The sequence below is a fragment of the Procambarus clarkii genome, chromosome 8 (genome assembly GCF_040958095.1).
Source record: "Procambarus clarkii isolate CNS0578487 chromosome 8, FALCON_Pclarkii_2.0, whole genome shotgun sequence".
Classification (NCBI taxonomy): domain Eukaryota; kingdom Metazoa; phylum Arthropoda; class Malacostraca; order Decapoda; family Cambaridae; genus Procambarus; species Procambarus clarkii.
In genome coordinates, this window is record NC_091157.1 from 48,881,135 (window position 1) to 48,892,532 (window position 11,398).

At 38.1% G+C, this 11,398-nt stretch overlaps 1 protein-coding gene across 9 annotated transcripts in view; it reads right to left on the reverse strand.

Moving 5' to 3' along the window:
- The window catches only part of rempA (intraflagellar transport protein rempA), a 129,843-nt gene that overhangs the window by 103,222 nt on the left and 15,223 nt on the right, over positions 1–11,398 (reverse strand). For 6 of the 9 annotated variants that reach the window (XR_011225831.1, XM_045744874.2, XM_069318116.1 and 3 more), the window contains exons 2-8: positions 9,758–9,893; positions 9,337–9,490; positions 6,717–6,944; positions 5,619–5,761; positions 4,633–4,775; positions 1,131–1,306; positions 362–554 (exon numbers count right to left, since the gene is read on the reverse strand). Coding sequence is in view for 8 of the 9 variants with exons in the window: in XM_045744874.2 (XP_045600830.1) it covers positions 362–554; positions 1,131–1,306; positions 4,633–4,775; positions 5,619–5,761; positions 6,717–6,944; positions 9,337–9,483 (1,030 nt within the window). In the remaining variant the exon portion in view is untranslated. The other 3 variants (XM_045744875.2, XM_045744877.2, XM_045744876.2) reach the window with 3 other exon arrangements.

Here is an 11,398-nt window from a genome sequence, read left to right on the forward strand (position 1 = left end):
TACCATGGGGGAAGGGCCAGATTTTGGCCCTGGTCTCCACTAGGCAATAATGACTTGTTAAAAGTTAGGGAATATCTTAGAATCCCAGGAGAACAGCCTTCAGCAACCACAGTGATTACCCCCCCCCCCCCCAGCCTGGTCCTTCTGCTCTTGCTACATCTAGTTTTCCAGGTGTTATTTTACCTCTTGTACAATAACTTCTATTCAGTCTAATGTGTGTCTGGCTGGGGTGGCTGGCCTGGAGAACTTTAAAAATAAATTCCTATTCTTCATACAATTGCAGATCTCTTAAAGAGAAGAAAAAATACTGTAAAATAAAGAAATATGATCCGCAGTATTACATTGTATTTGTAAAACTCACTTTTATTTTCTGAATAAGTTAAACACATGATATACTCTTGATCACGATAGCTTGGTCCAGATAAACTTAGCACATAATTATCCCCGGAGTCTAAATTCCAGAGACGCACAGAACCATCTCCAGTTGACACAGCCAGCAGACCACTGCCTGCCCATGTAACCTGTACCTCAGTTCCTCGCCCACTCAACTTGACCTGAAATGCAAACCATTACATTTATTTCTATAGTGAATAACAAATATTTTATACCTACATTACAAATATATTTTAGCATACCGAATATAATGAAACACCCCTTTCTGGGCACAGCATCAGTAGCTCCTATTAACCTATGCACTGACTAGACATGACCAGACAAACTAGTCATGCCACACACCTGTGCAACTCTACCTTCCAGGACAAAGGCTCTTGCAAATCTACCTTGTTCCCTCTATTGTGCAGGGAACACTCGAGGATCAGAGATCAACCCAGTAATGAGGCAAATCTCTTGCAAACGAAAAAAAAAGTCTTAAAAGGTCAAGAAACATTCCCCATCCTTCAAGAAATCATTTGATACATGTGTGAAGCTATCACAATCAAAGCACAGAGTCAATACTGATTACTAGCTACCAAGCACATCAAGTGACCCTTTCCTCCAAGAAGTGGCATCCAAACCTTGATCAGGTCACCATCAACACAAGTCTCAGAACAAACTGCAAGGCAGAATATGTCAATCTGGTAAAAGATTTATATATAGCTAGCAATTAACCTCAAAACATTTAAATACTGTACCTTATTGACCTCAGTGACAGATCCATCTGGAGCAACAGAAAACTGCCCTAGAACCATGCCCTCCGTGATGACTACAAGCAGGTTTTTGGATTCATGATGTAAAAGTCGTTTAATGCCACCATCAGCCTGAAGAACCTCAACACAGTTACCAGTGTCACTTACATGATACAGCACACCTATGGAACAAAGCATAAATGTTTAATGATACAACATTATACAAATATCATATTTTCAGCCCATTCTCGCTAGCATTCCCATTGTCAAAAACTGTTGTACTAAAGTGCTCTAACCTAACCATCCAGAAGAATATACTGTAAAAATGCTTTAGAATTAATAAAAATGTCTCGTGGGTTAAAAATGGTACTAAAAAAAAAAATAAAAAATAAATAAATGAATGAATAAATAAATAACTAGCATTGAATGTAATGAATGCCACTTTTTGGTAGAGCCCTTGTGAATCCCTGAAGTTATCTTGCCGAGGTTGTTTCCATAATAAAAGGTCACATCAGTAGCACAAGTTCTGTTAGGCATACTGAGGACCAGAACCTAATCCCCCCTCCTCCTCCCCCCCCTCACAAGAGGCACTGGGAGGAGTGACAATTCACCACCACCCACTGATAAAGCATCCGGAAAGTCAGCAAAGCTTTACAAAGAACTGGAGGGTTCACAGAAAATGAGGTCTTGAAACAGCCAAAAACCTCCACAAACAGAACAACAAACACACAGAACAACCAAACCAAAAGAATGCCCACACCCAAGGGCCCAAGCAGAGAAATCAAAGATTCATAAATAGCCCAAGGCAAGGCTCCTCCCCGCCCCCCCCCCCCCCACACACACACACACAACCCGCCAAACACACACCAAAACTACGACATCGGTACAATGTTTGAACAAGTTTTAACACCTAACCAGTTATAGCAACCAATAGAGCAAGTGGTAACAACTTTCTAATACGTCATAAACACGTTAAGCCAAGAGGTAAAAACTTTATTACAAGTTGTAACAAGCGGAAAATAGAGACAGTTTTGGTTTGTGTTTCCAGGGAATAGCCTAACCTCTGCGGGGAACAAACTCTCAAATACACCAGAGAAGATAACCAACTGTGCAAGGGCTGCATTGGCAGGCACCCAGGGAAGAAAATCCTGAGCACATGCAGCCTGAAATACAAGAGCCAAACCCATACATCAAGCTAGGACAGAAAATATGCCCATAAAAGAAAACTGAAATAAGGAACACAACAAGAATGAGCAAATAGTCCCCATAGCACGAACAAAGCTCAAGATTGGCTGGCACTTGGTTTAAAGCACAAGAACATTATCCATGACTAGCAGACCAGATCACTACTGGTAAAACCATCCTTCATAACATCAGCAACAGAACTGGCTGGTCAAGGGGAGCAGGCTATGGGTTGGGGTCGGACCAGCCGGCTGGTGGTTGTGTTGATGATTGGCATTAATGAGTTTCAAGCTAGTTTGAGTGACTCCATTGTCTTGCTTGAATCATTTGCAGTCATATGGCTATTTCAAGGCTGCATTTTCTGAGAACCCTCAAGATGTCTGTAAAGTTTCATTTACTGTCCAGTATGCTTTACCAAGTGAGGTGGCAAATAGTCACTCACTCCCTGTGCCTCCATGAGGGAGGCCTTCTGGCTCTGATCCCCTAGTGTGTCGAACATAACTTCTGCAGCTGATGTTACCTCTTAGAATGGAGCAATCTCAGCAAGATATCTTCAGGAAGTCAACGAGGGTGCTCCACCAGAAAACAATCTACAGAGGTACCTCCATTTACAAATTTAATCCTCTCCCAGAGATGGGTCGTAACTCGAAACAAATTTTCCCACAAGAAATAATGGAAATTGAATTAATCCGTTCCACACTCTAAAAATATTAACTTCAAAATACATTTCAAACATAATACACACCCATATATTTTGTACTATAGTATGTACAAGTTATAGCTTACTTTTATTGATGACTCTTGTTGGCGTATGGAAGACTGTGAGGAATGAGGGGGAAAGGAGGTGAGGTGCTACTGTTTGGAAGGGAAGTCCCCTTCCATTATAACATCAGGCAGTGATGACTTCTCAGAGGTACTCTCCTACGTTTTGCAGGCATACCACTAAGACCTGGTTGTGGCTCACTGCTTGTTTATCTCACTAAGAACATTTCCATAGACTTTTTTTCCCCTACATTTTAACACTTGTCTGTAGTGAGATATCCCATTGTCATTAATAAGGTCAAATGCAATGGCCTGCTACTGCTGTATCTGGGCGAGTCTTTTCAACAAAACTTTGCAGTTATTCCCATACTTCACACATTTTCTTTATGAGGAAGGGACATCCTCTACTGCCTCTACTCACAACTATTTTCTTAGGTTGAACCTTACCACCGACTTTCATGGGACCCATGAAATGATATATAATAATTACTTTTATGTTCAAAAATAAAAAAAGCACAAAAACAATTAAATTCTTTACAAAAAATTCAAGCGCGATCGTCACTAAGCGGGCAGTCTGGTAAACTGAAGCGGGATCGCCCATGCCACCAGGAACCACGCACTCCATCGACCCATACGTGTATCAACAAATGCACAAGTCAAGGGAAAGGTCATAAGTTAAATTTGCCAACAAAATTGGGGTCGTAACTCGAAAAATTTATAAGTAAGGGCATTCGTAAGTCAAGGTTCCACTGTGTTTGGAATAACATTGAGTCGAGTGCCAACAAAACAAATAATCCAAATAAACATTTAGAACACAAACATATGATGAGTTATATAATATCAACAGCCATTATTGCATTTTATAGATAGTTTCTTCAACCAGGCAAAAACATGTCTAGTAAAATCAAAAGTACAATTTTAAATGTACAAAAATCAGGCTTTGAGTCCATACATAAAGTAATTTTCTGTGTAAAACATAAATTTGCACCCTAAGGTAAGATCCAACCGACCCCTGGTTAGGATCAAATGCTGTCAGGATAAGTCTATACAGTATTCTGCAGAGGCATAGGGGGAAATTTCTCAAACTATCCCACCTACGTCATACTGGTGCTAAAGGAAATACTGGACAATATGCGACCCAACACAAAATTTAGCCAGAAATTGTGTTAAAATAAAATCACTAGGACTGCCAAGCAATGCCCTTGCTAACCACCAAATGATCCACTAGGTCATTACCTCTAATAGCCAACAGAAAAAAGCACCGACATCACAACAAAGCCCCGTCTCAAACTTCTCTCATTCTACTGGGTCACAAGGCTAGGATAAATAAAATCATAAAGAAAAATTAAGGTAGCAAAAAGTAGAGAATGTGAATAACCAAGAACACAGCCGAGAAATGTGCTTTTTATACACAACAAAGTTTAATTTCCAAGATATTGCATTCCATGCAATTGCTCTCTAATACAAATATTGGTAAAAGCCACCAAAACAAAATTACAGAAATAATTCATGAATATGCACAAGATAGAAACATTTATTGAAATTATGTGTATAAAATACATACCAGTAGATGATCCCAAGAAAAAGTTAAGATTGTCTTTGGCATTAGCTGCAAGGGTAAGACGTTTGTGTCCTGTTCTTGGCCTCCAGGAGCTGAAGATATCCAAGGCCCTTTCATCACCACTCACAGCAGCCCGTGCAAGACCACTAAATATAAAAGTAAATCACAAATTTAAGAATTAATTAAAAAATGTATATGTATTTGTGTATATTTACCTATGTGTACTAATTAAAGGTATGTTGTAGGGGATTGGGTCTCAGTTCCTGGGTCCTGCCTCTTAACCCTTAAACTGCTCCAATCGCTTGAGGGCAATTGACCCAGATACTTTAATTGCCTGAAGATGATTCAAGGTGCCCCATTTAAAAAAAAAAAAAATAGGGGTGATGTCATTTAACACTACAGATCTTGGTCTATCACTTGCATATTTGGAAAATCCCGAGTCGCTTGGAGAGATTTTAGTCCTGGTTTCTGATAGGCAAGAATTCAACTCGCAGGCCTGGGACCAGATTCGTGAAGCAGTTACGCAAGCACTTACGAACCTGTACATCTTTCCTCAATCTTTAACGGCTTTGGTTACATTTATTAAAACATTTTACAAGCATGAAAACATCCCAATCAACTGTTGTTATTGTTATAAACACTCTCCTGGTGCTTCGGAGCTCATTAACTGTTTAATAATTGTAAACAAAGCTGCCAAAGATTGAGAAAAGATGTACAGGTTCGTAAGTGCTTGCATAACTGCTTTGTGAATCTGGCCCCTGATGTATTTTAGTAAAAGCTTGGCAGGACAAGCGCTTAGCTCAGCAAACTATCAAGAAAGCCTTTCCAGAAATGAAATATTAATCTAGCAATAACTAAAGATTACTATCCTTTATTATCCTTTACTAAGGATAACTTAATTACAAATTAGTTATACAACCAATGGTATTAGCAAAGGTTTCCTATACTGGATACTTAAATACTTTGTAAAACAAATTATGGTACAGTACTTGATATCCAGAGTAGGAAGGTTCTTGTCTGCATTGACATTCACCCTGTAGACCACTTGCACAAGGGGGTCTTTAAGTTCATGCGTAAATACCGTCTGCAGATTTCCCGAACTGTCCACTCTCCATCCCACTGTTGCACCAGACTAGGAGAATGGAAAAGATTACATTCAGAAACATGATTACTGTTCACTTTACAATTCATTTCAGTTACTGAATAAACATGTAGAGAAACCCGAAGATGGGGATAACATTTATTTGTAGATGAAATTTTCCATGTTAGGACTTAATAATATATGACAGAAATCCACAGGACTAGTGTATATAAAAGGGATAAAGAGCAAAGGGACAAGTTCAGTTAGGTGAAGATGCTGTGAAGAGAGAGATTGCGAGGAATTGTGTTAAAATTTATAGCTTTTACAGTATGAATTTAAAAAGATGGGAGCAATGTTGAATTTTCTTTCATTCACTTTCAGAGTTTTGTACTGTTTGATGGCTTCAGAGTCTACACACTGTTTCCAACTGTTTTCTTCTTTGATGAGAAGTTTAGTATCACTGTAGTTTGAGAGATGTTACTCCTAGATTCTGTGTGTTGCTGGTGTTATTGACAAATCATGTACACTAATACAGTATCACCTCTATGCTATGGCAACTTTTTTGGATTGATGATGTATTGGAACTTTTTGTTAAGGAACTGCAGGCTGCAAGTCCTAAAAGCCTCTGAGTAAGAATCTAATCATTATAACCATTATTTATGACAATATATTGTATGTGTATGTATTTTAGTCCCTCTGGGAACTTTATTCCTTCAGGGAATGCACTAGGATAAATTGTTCCCCCCAGGTATATCAAAATAGATTGGCAGACAATACATTTGTACAACAATGTAGAAATTATGGTTAACCAGTAGATAAAATACAAAGAGAAGAATAAATGAACTTAGGAAGCATTAGGAAAGAAACTGAAAGAAAGATGGTATAAAATACAAGTAATGTTTGCGTTTAATATTTATTAAAGAAACAGCTAGGAGCGGTACAAAATAAAGTTAAAATAATTCCTTGAAGGCACAGTTTTCACGGCTCGATTATGCAAGACACTAACCGCATCTGCAGACACAAGCCTTGTTCCACCCTCGCTGAACTTCAGGATAGAGATAGGTGCTCGATGCAGAGACTGGATTTCATGAAGCTCGTGTTCATGATCATTCCATAGGAAGAGTTCTCCCGACTCCCAGCCAACTGCCATAATTCTTTTGCTTGGGTGCCATACAATAGATGTCACCTGTGCTGTTGGGTGTGGAGGGATGTCAACCCCATCACACAGCTTACCCTAGTGGAAGATACCAAAAAATTAAAAATAAAGTTTCATAATACAATATTATTCAACAAATTCTCTCAGGCTCTTAGATTATAAAATGAGGAGAATAATATACTTATACACTATAATATACTAAAGTACATTACAATACTTTAAGTAATGTAATATACTGTACTCAAGTGGCAGGTGCTGAGGTTACATTGATGGTTGTGATGGGGAGAACTGTTTTAATTTTAAGTGAAGTTAATTTGCTTCCACAATCTACTAAATCTGATTATGAAAATTATATTTGTGGTTTTATTCATGGTAGTATTCAAATTGTTATTCACCAGAAGTTGAAATGAGCTTCTATAGCAGCAAGGCAAGTCAAATTGCTTGAGAATAGAGGGTGCGAGAAAACTCAGCACAAAGCCGCATTACTGAGACATTATTTGAATGTATAAATTTTATTTATACATTATTTATAAACAAATATATATATTTATAAACGAACATACCGAACTGGAGCAAACTTGACAATCCAAATCCGATTCTGATGAGAATGAGGAAACTACATAGCATGTAGGTTTAAACATAGACCTACATGCTATGCTAAGTAGCAGAGGAGAATTAACACCCCAAGTTGGGAAGGAAGGCAGTATATCAGGAGAAGCATTCACCCAGAGGAGAAACTGGAAGATCCTGCCAAAGCATGGATGAAGGTAGCACAGTCTTTAGCATCAATTTCCACACCTTGTTGCCTGCGCTTCACTTTGGTTATAAACGAACAAACCCTTTGAAGGTTATTCAGGGCTGGATGAATGCTTTACTCTCTCTCTCTCTCTCTCGCCACAGTACTGTAGAAGCTTGCTAATCCAGGACCCGCCAATCCGGAAAACGCCCTAATCCAGCAAAACTCACGACTGGATAGTTATCTTCCAATCTGGCCAAAATGTCCATAGAAGCTGGACTAACAGATACTTGGCCAGACCAGTGTATACTGTTAGAGAGTTGAAATCTAAGCCGGTTAATTTGCTACCAATGTTGCCCAATCCGGACAAGCGAAGATTATTCCGGATCAGACAGGCAGGCATTGGGCCTTACCGTATTAATCCCGTACAGCTGTAGCTCAAGATGCATGGTGTAGGAGGAGGGGTGGGGTAGGTGGGTGATGTCGGGAGAGAGGGAAACGTTGGGAGGGACTGCCTGGGGGGATAAGGGGCATGCGGAGGGGCCTATACAGTACAGTAATTACCAATGATTTTAGAACAATTCATCAGTCAAAAACAAAACAAAATTTTTTATCCAACTGTGCTAATCCAGAAGTTGGAAACATGTATTAGTACCTGAGGTGAACTAAAAAGCTGATCATAAAAGAGGCTAATGAACACAAAAGGCAAGCTAAACTTGATTCTTATTTTGTAAATAAAGCAACCAAAGGCCCTTCAATCAGTGAGGCCTCACAGGCAAGCCAAGTGCCTTCAACCAGCGAGCTTTCAGCAGCTGGCAGTCAAAATGTGACCTTGCTTCATGAACTGTACACTAGTTTTAAGCGTTAATTTTAGTGTTGTGTTAGAATAGGTTACGTAAATTGTCAAGAATTTTTAACTTCAAAATGTGTAGCATCAATCAACAAGACGAACTACTACAAGGTAAGTTGAGGTTTCTGGTTGAATATTTGATAATTGTAAGTGGCAATTCAAATTATGTTGTTTGTGGAACAGTATAAAAAATTTTGGGAACATTCACTTTTGGACTTTCACAGTGAAAAAGTACTTTCACCACGGAAAACGTGCTAATCCGGCAATGGGCACTTCCCATATAGTCCGGATTAGCGAGCTTTTACAGTATTACCAACTGGGGATGTTTGAAAATATCCCCAATAGTGCCAGGCATGTAAAGTCAACCTACTCTTAATGTTTGGTCTTTTTTTTTTTTTTTTTTTTTTTTGAGAAACGGGCCAGATTCATGAAGCAGTTACGTACGTACTTACAAACAAAAATTTTACTTTTTTACTTCGAAATATACTAATTTTATAAGAAAATTTGACATAAGTAGGTGGCAAGTGACAATGGATGAGTTCCAATATATAACTGTCGTGATTGGCTAAAGCCGTAAGTTGAAAAATGTTACCTTCTCTCTGATTGGCCAAACGAAAAGCCCTAGCGACATCTAGCGAGACTTAAGTGAAGTTCTAAAATCTTTGTAAGTATATCTTTCTGAATTGGACATAGGAACGTTCTTAGGCAATACTTAGGAACCTTTGTAGCACACTTACTTACAAAGAAATGCATGGAGCTTCGTGAATCTAGGTCCAGGATATTGCTTAAGAGAATAACTAAAGTGGAAGAGATCCTTAAAGCCATTAATGCTATACTTTCAAGGGAAGTATAATTCATGACAATCAACAACCTAAATATATTACCTCTCCAGTGAAGACATTTATAGCACCTCCTTTATCTTCACTGTAAGCAGCAACAGCAAGGCATGTAGCTTGGGGATGCCATGCTATCTGGGTATTGATGGCACTTACATGGGGACTATCTATTATGATGTCAAAATAGAGCGACATCTTTTACCTGCAATAGTATTAAAACAAATAATCAGGACATTTTTAAAAGTGTATTACAGGTACAGTATTTGTATTAAATATCTCAAAGACAGATAACCCGAGTTTCTAAAAATTTACATAACTTGGGGGTTCGGGGGGGTTTCCTGGTTCCCTTCTTCCTTTTGTATGTCTAAATTTATTTTATCATTATTTTAAATACAATATATTGAAGTTTTATTAACTTTATAGCAACTGACACGTTTCATCAAATAATGCTTTGTTTAATCAGTCTTACCAGTACTTAAGGCTGTTGGGTCCTACAATTTAATCATGGGCAGGGTTGGTACACTGGGCCACAGTCTCTTCATTCCATAAGCCTCAGTGCACCCAGCAGTAATTGGTGATCTGGAAAATGACTGGTGGATTGTGTTCTGTGAAAAGAATAAACAGCTAGGCATTATAACGAGTTGTGGAAGGAAGATACAAAAGCTAGAAATTTTAGTTCCTATTCCTGTACTATTCAGGATTATTATGGCCAAAACAATAGAGTACTACATAGTACTGTATATTATTACAACTTAAAAAAAATGGCTTTAGACCAATTCAAAACTTTTAAATATAAAAAATTACCAAATATAATGGAGCTCTATTAATTATGAGAACTATATCTTCCTAATTTGTTGTTGTAGGTTGAGCCAACTTGTCAGAATTTGAAACATTATTTTTCATAAGATAAAAATTGTCCATACTCAGATAGTGTCAGTTCTCAGACAATGGAGGTTTTAGATACAAATTTAATTCCCGCAACATGTTTGGAAAACAACAAGGGAAGGGAACTATCAGGGGAAAGTGTCAAACCATTAGATTATATAGCTGGAAAATAACAAACAAAAGTCACCACATTGATATGTTAATTTTTGGGGAAATATTTTGTGACCAACAATTTTTAGATAAATTATTAGGTGCATGTTCTTTTAAGAATTGTAAAGAAAACAATTATTTGATCTTAAAAAAAAATCAACTATCATGAAGATGTAGGATACCCCACATTTAAGCTGACCAACTGGCAGATACAGTACTTACAAAGAGTAATTACAGGAAAAATACAGCATATTCAAATACCAGTGCAAAAAACTATTGTCAGTATTCGGAGAAGCAAATGAGCCTTCTCTAAATGACTTGGGAAAACACACCACATGAAACAAAATACAATGCCACATTGCATATAAATGCCTCAGCATATAAATGCTGACAACCTCAGCACCTGGCACTAGTATCCTCAGCAGCTGCCACTAGACAACCTCAGCACCTGGCACTAGAGACAACCTCAGCACCTGCCACTAGAGACAACCTCAGCACCTGCCACTAGAGACAACCTCAGCACCTGCCACTAGAGACAACCTCAGCACCTGCCACTAGAGACAACCTCAGCACCTGCCACTAGAGACAACCTCAGCACCTGCCACTAGAGACAACCTCAGCACCTGCCACTAGAGACAACCTCAGCACCTGCCACTAGAGACAACCTCAGCACCTGCCACTAGAGACAACCTCAGCACCTGCCACTAGAGACAACCTCAGCAACACTCACAGGTTTAAAGTTTGTTGTGGTGGAATGTTTACCATAGTGTCGAGATTCATACTTTACTTTATTTTACTTTTGCATTATATTTAAACAATTAATTAATGTCTATAAAACACTATTGTATTTATTGCTTTTGTAAAACTTTATATTAAATTTTTAAGTACTACAGAAAATACTTATTTCCCAAATGTTATTCCACGTTCCCGAAATTTATCAAAATTATATTTTGATTCAGATTTTAATGGTATTTTCAGTGTAAAAAATTATATTTTAATATTTGATTGATTTAAAATATAAAGATAAAAACTTTAATATTCATCAGCTGTAGTGGAGATGGTTGCTATGACAACA